The sequence below is a fragment of the Strigops habroptila genome, chromosome 1, assembly GCF_004027225.2.
Source record: "Strigops habroptila isolate Jane chromosome 1, bStrHab1.2.pri, whole genome shotgun sequence".
In the NCBI taxonomy this organism is placed as follows: domain Eukaryota; kingdom Metazoa; phylum Chordata; class Aves; order Psittaciformes; family Psittacidae; genus Strigops; species Strigops habroptila.
In genome coordinates, this window is record NC_044277.2 from 18,788,875 (window position 1) to 18,802,478 (window position 13,604).

The 13,604-nt window shown below is 36.2% G+C and overlaps 1 protein-coding gene across 8 annotated transcripts in view; it reads right to left on the reverse strand.

The window, feature by feature from the left end:
• OXR1 (oxidation resistance 1) overlaps positions 1-13,604 on the reverse strand; it is a 261,974-nt gene that overhangs the window by 30,408 nt on the left and 217,962 nt on the right. For all 8 annotated transcript variants that reach the window (XM_030481344.1, XM_030481352.1, XM_032919856.1 and 5 more), the window contains 4 exons: positions 9,984-10,168; positions 7,448-8,241; positions 3,506-3,674; positions 175-337 (listed from right to left, as the gene is read on the reverse strand). In XM_030481344.1, the coding sequence (XP_030337204.1) occupies positions 175-337; positions 3,506-3,674; positions 7,448-8,241; positions 9,984-10,168 (1,311 nt within the window). The remainder of the gene's footprint in view (positions 1-174; positions 338-3,505; positions 3,675-7,447; positions 8,242-9,983; positions 10,169-13,604) is intronic.

The window sequence follows — 13,604 nt, forward strand, 5'->3', positions numbered from 1 at the left end:
AAAGCATTAGGATGGCATAAATTAAACAGTCATGATCATAGTAAGCAGACTAATAAGCACATTGCTTTGTTTATCTTAATGGAAAGTATTTAACACTATTTTAACTACATTCCTATGAAAGTATTAAAAAAAAAAAAAAAATAAAATTAAGTCTTCGACACTGTTCTTCCTTACCTCCCACTCTTTAGCAGCATCTTCAGTAGTAGATTCTTCACTAGTTTCAGGCTCTTCCTTCTTTTTTACTACTATAAATCCAGGTTCCCGAAGAGATTCCCCGGTATCTTCTGCATATATCTCTGGACTCCACTGGATAAAGAAGACATACAAGTGATCTGTCCTAGAGAAGTGAAGTAATGACACAGAAAAAAAATAAGATAAGTTTGTGATCTTTTGGGTCATGTCTAATAATCATGAAGTATTTAAGGTTAGAACAAAAAATACTTACTATTTCATGTTTTACTAGGTATTAGAGACATATTTAAAAATATTTAAAATGCTAGGGTTTTCTTTTGGTTATTTTTTGTTCTGTTTTCTTTTGCCTTTGTTTTTAATTACATGAAGCTGACACTGGAGGAAAAACAGGAAACAAGTTGGCAGTTGACTAGCTGTGTTTTCATACACGAATATGGTCCTTCAAGCACTTCTGTACTGTTGGGAAACCTCTGCTTACAATTGAAGGAACTTTCAGAACGCAACACTAAGATTTTTAAAGTTTATTTAAAAAGAGCTATGTAAACACATGAACAAACTGGAATTTAAAGGTGTCTGCATGTTTGTTTTCCCCACCCCGAAGAAGAGCTGAACACTTCCAAGACATGTAACCAAGATAATACAAACTCAAAATTACCATAGATAAAAGAAATAAGATATAGATATAGATATATTTATACATAGCTAGATCATAAACTACAGACTATACTAACTGCAGTAAGCACCAAGATTCAAAGTTACCTCTTTTTAAGTTATCTGCCACAAATGGTATAGTTCTCCAGTATGGAAGAACAAAATGCCCGAATTCTCAGAAGAAAATAATTTACAAACCTAATAAGTGTCAGTCTACACTGTTTACGCATTTCCTGTAGGTGCACAAATGGAGCATTTAGAAAAAGAACATGCAATGAATCCACTAATACCTCCTCATCATGGAAAAAGACAGCTTCAGAGCCAGAGCTTTATGGCTCTGGCTACCAAGAGTTTGAATATTCCTTATGTCTCTCTTCAGAGACATCCACTATAGTGAATCTGCATAGTGATCAGCATGAAGAACAGTATTTGGACTTTCTTTTTCCCCCCACCCGCCTTACTAAATCCTTGCAAAACTGAATACTGGAAGAATAGAAGAGATATAGAGCAGCAAAATCACTCAGAACTGCAGCTGTAATTTTCATGTGCCTCTGTTAAAGGATGCAGCACACACGTATGTAATAATGGTCTCTGAACAGGATCAGTTATTCAAAGTCACCTCTGTTAAAATTAAGGTTCCTGGATAACACTGACGAAAGGAAAAAGACAGTAAAAGAGAATAAAATATTTCAGATGCATAAGGCTAGACAAGTTCTACGACTAAGTCAGAACAGGAAGCTGCAGACTCCTCATGCACTGAACAAGATCAATTTTAAGAAGTCTTACAAGTAGGAAAATTAAAAAAGAAATCCTGATTTTAACTTTCTAGGAGCTTGAAACTGTCTATAATTATAGCAGTTAAAGTAAATAAAACTTCATGTTTAATGAACTCAAAGACACTCCTTCCCAGACTGGCTCATTTGAGATTAAGTACACTGAAATGAGGCAGGTTTGGCAGATACCTATTTTTTTTTTCCTCTTTCTTATCACTAGGTAACAAATAAACTGGTTTAACACTAAATATTTTGACCAATGAAGAGTAGCACTCAAAGGTAACACTGGATTAAGAAAACAAACACCTCACTACCACCACATGTGACTTTTTGTATACAAAAACATAGGGCACACATTGGATTGATCAAGAAAAGACTACTAATTCTCCATACAGTTAGAGAGAGAGACCCTTCACAGGTGGAGCAATTTCCAAGATCAGATGCAGACTGCAAAATAAAGAACTGTTTCTTCTGAGATAGGTGATAAATTCTATTTTATACTGAAAGTAAGTAGTTGCTCTGCTACATTAGTAAATGAACCAAAGAGACAGTAACCATTTTAATCATCTGACCTAAACATCATTGCCATAGAAACATTTATCTGTTTTCAAATCAAATATGATATGAAAAGAACAAGCAAATTTGAGTTGACTGTAACCACAAGAGCTCACCTGGCCCAGACAGGATTAACTATACCAGAATGAATGTGACAGACATCTGTCTCAAGAGACTGCATAATCTCTACCACTTAGGGGCAGTGGTATTTAAAAGCAGGTTAGTGATGCACTAGCACAGACTCACTTGTTCCTGTTGGAAAACTCAAATATTTCGATGTTATTTCAGTCCATTACACATCTCCATTCACAGTGGACACAGAAAACCCCAAACCCACTGTCTTTCTTGTTGCAGCCAACTTTAAAGTATGAAATGATTTTATGTTTGTAATCAACCTTTGCTCCTTTAGATTAAAGAACCCCACTTACTTCTAATTTTCTTTATATGTTACACTTTCTAGGCATTAATTAGTCTTGCTGCATTCCTCTGGACTCTCTCCAATTGATCCATATCTGTCCTCAACTGCAGTGCCCCAACTGGACATTCTATGCCATTCAGCTCAAAAGAAAAGATGGAAAAGTGACTTGATCATTGTGTGCAGGTATTTATACAAGATGATAGCTGATAGCTTTGTTGTTTCTTTCTTTCCCCCCTCTTCTGACAAGGATGCAATGACCTCCAACACCCCCAAAAATCACATTCAACTTGAAAATAAGTCACAGTTTCCTAGAAGCAAAGATTATTTCAGAATTCAAGATTTTACCAGTCAGTGAACACAGACACCTCATGTCTTTGAATCACTGCAACAAGTTTAGACATTTTTCCGATACATGTGTTTAAGTTGCTTCCTGGAAAAGTTTTATGTTCCAAATGAAAAGATAAGACAAAGGAAGCCCAGCTAGCTCTTCTGAACTCATAGCTCGAAGAAGTAGAGAGAATTTTTAGAAAGTTTCCAAATAATGGGAAGCACAGATAATGACAACAAAAACTTTGCTGCAGAACTCACTTCCTTCATCAGACATCACTTACTTGAACCTTTCTTTCATTATTTATTTGCTACAAACACAAGTCTAAATAATACCATGAGAAACTACTGGCTGAACCTACAAGTAACTCAAGTAAATCAGTAAAACTTCAATATTGGAACGATGTATTCCAGTGTTACATACAAGCTAATCATCAATATGCCCAGTTGTTGGCCTTTTTTTGTGTTGCTTTATAGGCACTGTCAGCGAAAAGTTCTGAATGGTGCAGGGAGAAAAAACAAAACAAACAAAAAAACCCTCAAAGACCTATTGAAAAGTGTTGATTTCTACAGTTTACCTCCTTCTTACCTTTCTTGCGGAACAGCAAACCAGTACTCGTGTTTTTTATCCCTCTGTGCATACTGTTGCATTGATGCACTTGCTTGTGAAACAAATGTTTTTCTCATGGGTTTTCCAACCCTGAGACGCAGAAACTTGTGAGATCGATGTCGCCTTTTTTCTTTTGTATGAGAAGAACCTATCAGTAAAGAAAAAGTAAGCTATCCACAAGGTACAAACCAAAATTATTAGCCTATTTTGTATCAGGCAATACAGGTATACAAGACATCTCTAAGTTAGTAATAGGAGATGAGGTAACACAGGTAGTAATAATTACCCGCCCTTTTTTTGTTACATAACTTGCATCAGCAGGATTAACTTCAGAGTACAAAACATTTTAATAATTTTAACATTCATTTCTGCTTCCAACCCCAGATACTAGTCTTTCATCCATGCTTGAAAGTATTTCAGAAGGTATTCTCAATGCATATCCCTCAACACTGAATCAGACAACCCTCCCGCTGTTAAAAAGATATTCCATATATATGGCAAAAGCACTATGTTAAATAAGTACTTAGGCTTGATTCACAAATGTCAAAGCTGTTCATTAGTTACTTGTTATTTAGAAAAAGAAAAACTCTGGCACTACTAATAGAGGGTTGAGATGAATTTTAATTTATTAGCTATAACAAACACTTCAAAGGTACGAACACCGCTTTAGGATAAAGCATCCTGGATGCTGCGGTATGGGATTTTTCCCTCCAACAGGGTATTTAATTGAACTAATACAATTAAACGACTACCCTCAAGGCCTGGATTTTCAAGTCAGCACCAGGTAAAGGAAGAAGGCTTCTCAAAATTGTTTCTTTGCTAGATTAATTGCCCAAATCCTAGAACATGAGCTCCAGCCACAAGAGACCTCTTAAAGCAAGGAAGGAAAATGTAAACTTAAGAGTTGTTATGATCAGCTATGACGACAGCTATGACGACAAAGAATTTATCCTGCTTCTGGTGTTATATGTATATACAGATACGTTCCAGTTTTCTAGGACACTCATCTTTTCTTTACAGTTGAAGTCCTCCTTCAGTGTCTATGCAGACTACAGATACACTAAGCACAGAAAACATCACCTTCTTGATCTAGAAACATCTCTATTGTATGTATTCTCAATCGGATTTTCATTATAAAGTTTAGAGAACAGCACTGTTGCACAAAAGATTTTTTTTTTTTTTTTCCCACTAAATAAAAGTGCAGTTGTACATTTTAGAATGATGCCTGCAGTATACAGGATAGTAAAATAGTCAGAATATGCATGATTTGGAAGTATTTTATAACTCTGTAAGCTCAACTGTAAATTATCATATTAAAAACAAATCCCAAAAGAACCCTACATAAACGAAACCCCTATTTCATAGGGCTGGCTCATGAACTTTGTGGCAGTGTTAAGAGAATTACTCTGGACCCGATCTGATATTTGGGATTTTGATCCTTCAGATGCAGCAGTTTAGAACTTCTCTGACCTAGAGCTCAGAGAAGTGGGATTTGAACCATACCTTAAAAAAGAAAAATGAGCAAGATGGTATTTCCAGCTAGCAGAGAGAGTGAAAACAATTTAGCCCTGCCCCCAAATCTCAAAAGGGCTACTTAAGATGCTCTTTTTTGATGGGTTCTCCAATATGTTTCTGTTAATTTCACACTGAATTTATCATAAAAAAACTATTTTACTACTGGCTATTGTGTATCTCATGCCTTTTTTTTTTTTCTCTATCTCTGCCAATATCCAGCTAACTAAGCAGCAAACATACATGTTACCTTAAATGAGATTCCAGCTTGTTCATACACAAACAAAACTACCATTATAATTTCTCCAAATTATCAACTACATCTAGCTTTTATTTCAGTCCAGTGGTTGACATAAGTGTCTGTAAAAACAGAAAAGAATGAGAGTGTCCTGGATGATAATTTAAAAAAAAAAACAAAAAAAACAAAAAAAAACAAAAAAAAAAAACAAAAAAAAAAAAAACAAGGAGAAAAATCCAAGGGAGACCTTTTCATCTAGTCTACTCTTGTTTTCACTTTGCATTGCATCACCTGTTCAACATTCAGAACAAATAGATCATTAATTTCAAACTCAAACATTTGAGCTCCGTGAAGATCAAGAAATGGTAGTTCCCCAAAACCTAGATACTTAAAACTCCCACAAAAGCAAAGAAATTCAAAGTCCTTGCTGTATGCAGAAGATATAAAAAAAAAAAAAAAAACCTATCTAGGTAACTTAATGTTACAAAAGTCGTAGTACGACTACTTCAGAGTTTTAGTCTAATAGGATATTAGATAGTGTTCACAGTGTTTTAATTTTGTAATGACATAATGTTCTCAGTCATCTACTGTTAGCAGATCGGCCACATTTAGTCTTTGATGACCCTTGAGAGTTAAGCAATAGATCTATGCTTTTACATTGGCTCTATTTAAACTTGCCTGTAGACAATGGCAGTAGAAGCTTCGCCAAATCTATCCAGATTGGGAAATAATTCATAATTTACCATTTTATGTGCATTCCACTAATACAACACGCTAGAAAACTATACAACAATTCCAGGTGAAGCTGGACTGAAATCATTGGCACAAATCTCCAAAAAGTAACCTGTGCTTTTTTTTTTTTTTTCTTTCCTTCTATTTTGCAGTCCCAACCTTCAGCGAGGGTGTATCATCACGTGCAGATTTCTGGTCAGCACGCCTCTGTCTGACTGTATGCAGATACTCTTCTGATTATACGTGTATATACTCTGACTGTACAGACCACATCATGCATGAAAAACCTGCAGTCACTCAACGACAGAATCTTTCAGAAACCGACAAAACCAAAGCATCTAATACAACAGAACTACAAGTAATATTCAATTGGAAGAAAAGCAGCAATTGTGGCAGAGAACTCTGAAATGTAAGATGAATTTCTGTTAATTGCAGAATATATCTTTCTGTTCAATACAATCTCAACTTTTAGTTAACACAATGAAATTTACCTTCAAATGTACTTCATATGTCTATAATGCCTGTTACAAATAGATTATATGTTTTCTTTCTGCCCCCAAAATAGTGCACATAAAAAAAAAAAGTTTATCTCCATTAGTAAAATGTTAAGGCATCAAAAAGTGACCTATGAATTTTTCTAAAAAGTAAAATCACATAAATATAGAAACAGCTTTCAGTTACTTAAAGATACAACATTTTTTATATTAACTGAGTAACTTCAACAGACTTTCAAGATAACTTCCAACTAAGATCTGATTTTTGCAGAAGAGTGCAGGTACTAAAGAAATAACCCTAGCTGTTCCCCATATTCATAGCATTAGTTTCTTACCATCTAGCTCTTATTTATCCCGAAAAATGTCTTTTTGTATGCTTAACTTTGTTCTAGTCAGCATGAAAGAGTGACAAGATGCAAGTGAAAAAGTTCTGAAAGCATCCAACAGTGTTAAGATTCTAGTGTTCATTGCTCACATAAGCCATAATCACAATGTAGGCATGCTGTAAGTAAGATGAAATCTATTCTCTGAAATTCATTCATACACATGTACACTAGGGTCAAAATTTAAGTGGCAGCCAACTGATTGCTAATGAACATTTTTAATTTTGAACTCTACAGTGACCAATGCCTCATGGATCAAATTTACAAGCTCATTTAAATCTCTCCTACAAAGATACTGTGTTTTAATATGATCGTAAATATAATTTCAGTGAGGAAAAATGACAGTTACAAAGGTATCCACATTTTCAGTTTCCTGAGAAATATTTTTCCCCTCTGATTTATATGAAGTATAACTTAGGCATATCTTCAAACCAATGAGAAATATAAGCAATATGAAGGAAGATGTATTCTACAGAATGAAACCCAACAAAATTCTGATGAGTTAGAGGGACAAACATTGCAAAACTGAAGGTTAAGACTGTATCCATAGATTCTGACTCACCTTCCAATTGCCCATCTCCTGCAGTCACATTTTTCTGACCAGTTTGTTTTTGTGAACCCTGCTGCATGTTCTCTCTCTGTTGTTTTGTTTGTTGCATAGTGTGAGTCTTCCACAGTTTGCGGAGTTCCTCAACTTCTGTCTCCGAGTCTTGAGTTCGCTCTCTCACTACTTTCTCTTTGTGAGTTGTCTCTTTCTTTTGAGAGTCTCTGGTATCTTCACAATGTGGACACTCCTCTCCCATCTTACTCTCTCTTTCTGGTTCTTTTCCTAGTGAGGAATCTTGATTGTTGCCCACTTTTGCCTCTTTGTCATTCTCTTCACTACTATGTGATCCTTGTAAAGACTGCTGGAGGACATCTGCAATATTTTCACTAGGTTCTTTTCCCCCCTTTCTAGGCATCTCAGCTCTTTCTGAACCTAAGCTGTGGGTACCAAACTGTTTAACATTTACAACCGTTTCCGCACTGGGTTTTAAGTCACTGGCAGCTCCATTTGAGTCTGAAATGATTGTTAAACATTCAGCACTAGTCTGGTTTATTGTTTGGACAGATTCTGATGATGCTCCAGAAGACTTGTCTTGTCGAAGCTCATCTGAGGATACAAGTTCCTCACGTATTGGAGAGAGTTCTGATTCTGTGAAGACATCTTCTGAAAGAGACTCCTCTGTGCTCCTTGGGGCAGTACTGGCACTATCATTGCCTGTATCCTGAATCCTGGAATCCATTTCATCTGCATTGCTCTTTGCACCCTTCTTGGAATGGCAAAGTTCCCTTACAGACAGCTGTTCTACATCTCTGTTGAGCAAAAAAGAATGTTGTTATAGTAGGTGCCATCTATATCAAGCTCTTTATGAAGTTTTGTTTAATGCTGAAAAAAAAAAAAGTGCTCTTAAAAAAACAACCCTTAAGCAATCTTAAGCCAGAGCATCAGTAATAAGAAACAAGCATAAAATATGCTCTTGTATGAGTAAACTTATGGCAGACCTTTTACCAGCATGACATAGATAGGACTTTCCAAATTCATTACATTACTTTCACAGGGCTTCCCATGAAGCCAACAAGATTGTTTGAGATGCTTAAAGTATAAAGAAAACACCAAAACAACAGAGGAAAAAACAACAAAAAGCTACATACAACCATAACCTCTAAATGTAAAAACCCTCCACAGTCTTTTAAGCTTTGCCTACCAAAAAGGCCAGTACAATTGCATAGGTCTGTCCCACCCTATCATGAAGCTGACACCTAGCTCACTGGTAAGAAAGGAATGGCAAAAACCATCTGGTCTAACCTTAACTATCTAAGCTAGTCAATGCAGAACAACGGGAACCATTAAGGTAGATCTTACCACTTTGCCCATGCGAAATACCTAAACCAGTGATCAGTGTCTTCTCCAGTCAGGTAGCTATCTTTGAGGATACCACTGTTAGGCAAAATAAATCCCAAACTACTTGGTACAACGGAACGATTTAAAAAGCAGACATCAGATGTTGATAAATAGTGTACAAGCAAGCATAAAATAACTTATTTTCTTCAACAGAAATAATCTTATTCGAACTTGCCTTTCAAGAGAAGCTAATCAGAAATGCTATGAGTTTTAGAAGAGTACTGAGTACCATTATACCTTACTTAAAAAAATGCAACTGTTTTAAAATTACACATCAGGAAAACAGCTTTACTCTCTCATACATACAGACAACTCTACCTTGGTTAAAGAAGTCCACTTCCCTGCAGCTAGATGGTCAGGGTAGTCTGCAAATATCTGTGTTTTATGAGCTGTGATAGGTAAATGTGGCATTTTTTTTTTTTTTTTTGTTAAGTCCTTTTTAGCTTTAGAGTTCATTCTATTTCTGAGGACAGTATAAAAATTAGGCAACCGACAGAATGGAACAAAGATTTTTCATAACACTGTTTCGAGTCAGTTTTAAATGCCTACCATACTAAACACCAGTGATCCAGACTCACTCTGTTCACCCCTAACAAGCTACACCCAAAGGCAAACATGCAGTTCCTCCCTTACCCAAAAAGGGAAAAAATATACTCCTAATGCCATAAAAATACACACACATCTTAGAAAATGAGTCTTAAAACCATATATCAGAGCAACAGGAGTTTAAGAAGCAAATGAAAAATTGTAAACAATAAAGATTTGCACCTAAATCTGCTTAAGTTGGACTTTTCTATTCCATACATGTGTTTTTAAATTACTGAGGGATCAAACACATCTGTTCCTGTTTTCTTAGTAGGGAAGGGGCAGAGGAAGTGAGTGGTGTGGTATCTCTTGCTATATAGTAGTTTTTAAAGGAGACTATTGGAGGAAATTAGAATCCCTGTATATAGAAGAAGATTTATTCTATACAGCATATAGAATGTGAGAACTTAAGGTGAAGCAAGTTCTCATGGATCTTTCCAAGCCATTCTTCAATGATGTTCGTAGAACAGAAAACAGAAGAAAATGTGGTTTTGCTAGTTTTGCATGGTCAGCAATATGGCTACTGTTCATATTTACTCAGAGCTTTATAAATACTATTCTATCTTACATGCTTAATGAATCCTTAATTTCGCTGTCCACAATTTCCTTATACAGAGCAGCTGACATCACTTCTTCCATTGGACACATGATGCCATACTCTTCACAGCCGTTCTCTTGGACCAGAGGATCCATTTTGTGAGGATCAAACATTATATTATTTGGCGTCACTAGCAGCACACCATTGACCGTACCCTAAAATGAGAGGGAAAATATGTGGTAATTTTTCTCCTTTTTTATTTCAGCTTATTCTCCATTTTTTGTAGGAAAAACACGTTTGTAAAGCATTTTTGTATTTAAGCAATTTTATACAGTTTCTTGTGCTTTTCAGTCATCTAGAAAAGCATAACCATTTTTCTCGGGAAGCAAATTAATTGCACCTGCTTTCCCAAAAGAACAGTTTTGGTCCTCACAGCTACTTAATATCTGGGTTGAGTGAAAAAAGCCCCAAACAACAAAACCCAAACCCCACACACCAAAAAAACAAAAACCACCCAAAAAACCCAAAGGAAAAAACCCTTGTACCCTAAAGGATATGCTAGGCAGCTCCTCTGAGGTAAAGACACATCCTTCCCATATAACCACACTTTTACTTTATTGCTAGTTTTACAAGTAACTTCGTAAATTCAAGCATTGTCTAAATCCTGACTTTTCACTCCTCTCACTTGGCTACTATTTAATTAAAGAACAAGAAAAGAATGATCTTCAAAAATTGTTCATCTTCTTTACACAAAAACAACAGTGATAACCAATACAAGTCACTCTAACTTAATGGACCTGTTGATTGATTGGACAAATATATTTACACAATAAAACTAGATCAAAAATCTTAAAGATTTTTAAAGATGCAGCTGCACCAAGATGCAGCTTTAGATGGCTTTCATCACAGCTGCAGTACATGAATACAAGTAGATTTTAAACTTCTAGTATCAAAACATTTAAAGAAACTTGATATTCATACCATGAGCTGTAGGTTTCTACATAGGACAGGTACCAAGATAATTTACTATAATATTAAAGTCTACAGCAATGACCAACGCTATCACCATTATGGAAAAATGGAAACAGTCTGAAGTACGCATTCTTCAGCTGTCTTTAAGCCCTATTAGTTGTTCAGTGGCTTGTCTGGTTTTATACATGCCTTTTAGAGTAAAAAGCATATGCTTAAAGTCTTCAAAGTCAGCAGAACGTATTTACAGAAGTCCAAGGTGTTTAAGACACTGACACAAAACTGTCACTGGCATTTCTTTCCCAGCACTGTACTGTGGAAACAGACTTTCAAGGTGCACAAAAGATCTCCAAGAAGATGACTGTCAACAGAAGTCTACATTTGGTTATATCCACTGTAGTCTAGAAAATAACATGACTTCAGAAGTCAATAAGTCTACTCAGAAGAACAACTGCTTTTCTTTAAAGACATATTACTTCTGTAAATACAGTACATCATGCAAAAAAAAAAAAAAAAACAAACAAAAAAACCCCCGCAAAACCCCAAAACAACCCAGCATCATTTCTAAATCTGAAGTCTTTCATTAAGGACCACACACGAAAGCATTTTATCAATGTTCTCCACATCCGTCCCAGAAAAGTCAAGACCATAGCATTGATGGCAGTTGGACTATATGACCATTGTAGGTCCCTTCCCTACTCTTTCGCTGCCCACGTGTTTCATTGATGAAACAAGAACAGTCAGGCTGGAGAAAGAGATGAAAAAAAGGTAAGGTTGTATGACTGCTCTAGCCGAAGGAGTTCAGTACCAACTTCTAAAATTGTGTATTACTCAGCAGAAGCAATCAGTAATCAAGTTCACTAGAGAACTCAATTTCCAGACTAAGATTTTGTCTTCACATATTCACTATTTCATGAACCTTCCTTAATAAATTAAGTACACAGGAAATCCTAAAGCTCCTGAGGCAATAAAACAAGATGCTGTTTTTCTATCAAGGGGTGAGCTGTCGCTACTGATATGTCATTCACATCAACAAGGTCCAATGCTTTAGCTGAGCTCTCAAAAGCAAGTTAGACTGCTTCAGCTGCCAGTCCAGATCAAAAAATCAATTAAAGACTATTTTATTGCAAAGTATTTTAGAAGTCAATTTTACATTGCTTATCTGAAAGCTAGAGAATCACAACATTAGAATAACATGTACGAAGAACCAGCTGCACATCTGCTCCTCGTTTCACTTATCTTGCTTCAGCCTCAATTTTAGCAGTTCAGAAAATGCCAATTTACCCATCCCAAACCTCACAGGGCAGGCTTATTAATACCTTAAAGAAATTTCATCATATCCAAGACAGTGATCTTTTTCCAGGGCACATCTGAATGTGCTTTTTTTCATGAAGATAATAACTTACTGGGGTTTTTTTCCCCCCTTGTAGAAATTTTGAGCCTTGTCAGCATCCTCCTTTTCACTTCATGAACAAAGTGTATTTTTTGTGCCCATGTTTCCAGGTTGGCTTTTTTTTGTTGTTGTTTTTTAAACCTTAGTATTAGTAATTTTCCTTTACCTACTACATTTCAAAACAGGGCAAGTAAACTAGCAAAAATAAGAACGGACAAAGAATTTCAAAGCTCCTGTATTAGCTTCAGTTTCAATCAAGTAGACTGTTTAAGATACCTTTTTCTGCCTCCAAGGAACAGTTCAAAGAATTAAAAGCCAGAGCAACACACCCTTCCACAAAAGAAGCAAACAGTGTGGCTGCAAGAAAGGGCATGCCTACATACGCAATAAGTGGTGGGTGAAGGTGTGACGCTGCAGCACACTGGTTACGCAGATTTACTATCTAACCAGGGTGTGGCATATTCACACCACCCTGTTTCTAACTGTGCCCAACACCCTACCTCTAACAGTAGCCATCACCAGGTAACAGAGAGCAAATACTGTAACGGAGAAAATGTTTCCAGGTTCCAGCCACTGCATCTCAGAGAATTCCTATATGCTTGTCCATGAATTCACATGAGTGACTAAGACCAACTCCAAACACATATGGAATAAGCAGCCTTGAAAAGTGAGAAATCAGACTATCTTAACTTAATGCAAGCCCTTTCACATGTGAAATTAATGTACTGAAAAATAGTCTTTCACTAGATTGCAGTTTATGAGTATCAGATGAGTGAGATTTCACATCTGAAGCCCTTTAAGACAGTTAGCTACGAGCTTCAAAATCACTTCTAGAGTGGGACGCAAGAGGATGAAAAAAAGAGTTTTAGGAGATTATTAATCGGTTTATCATTAGTGTAACTTACCTGCAAACCTACAGCTGAGCAAGAGAGTCAGCAGTATTGCTATATACATACCCAAGCTTCAGGTGAAGGAAGAAGTACTACAAGTACTTTGAGTTTCTTTGCATTCATTCAGTTTGAGTGAAGGCATGATTTTGCCTGATTAAAGTGCCTAATGGTCATTTTGCTGTGGGGTGGGAGAGGAACACATTTTGCTTTTTCTTAAAGCATTCTGGAGGTAACATCTTTTGACATTCTCTCTGTCCCTGAAAATCTGTGCAAGACTTGTGCACCTGTGAACTGAATGGAAGTTAATTAAGTGCCACTAACTTGGAAGCATTTGTGTAATGACACTACTGAGAGATCTGTAATTCCTGCTTCAAAGTAAACTCAAGATTTCTACCAGAC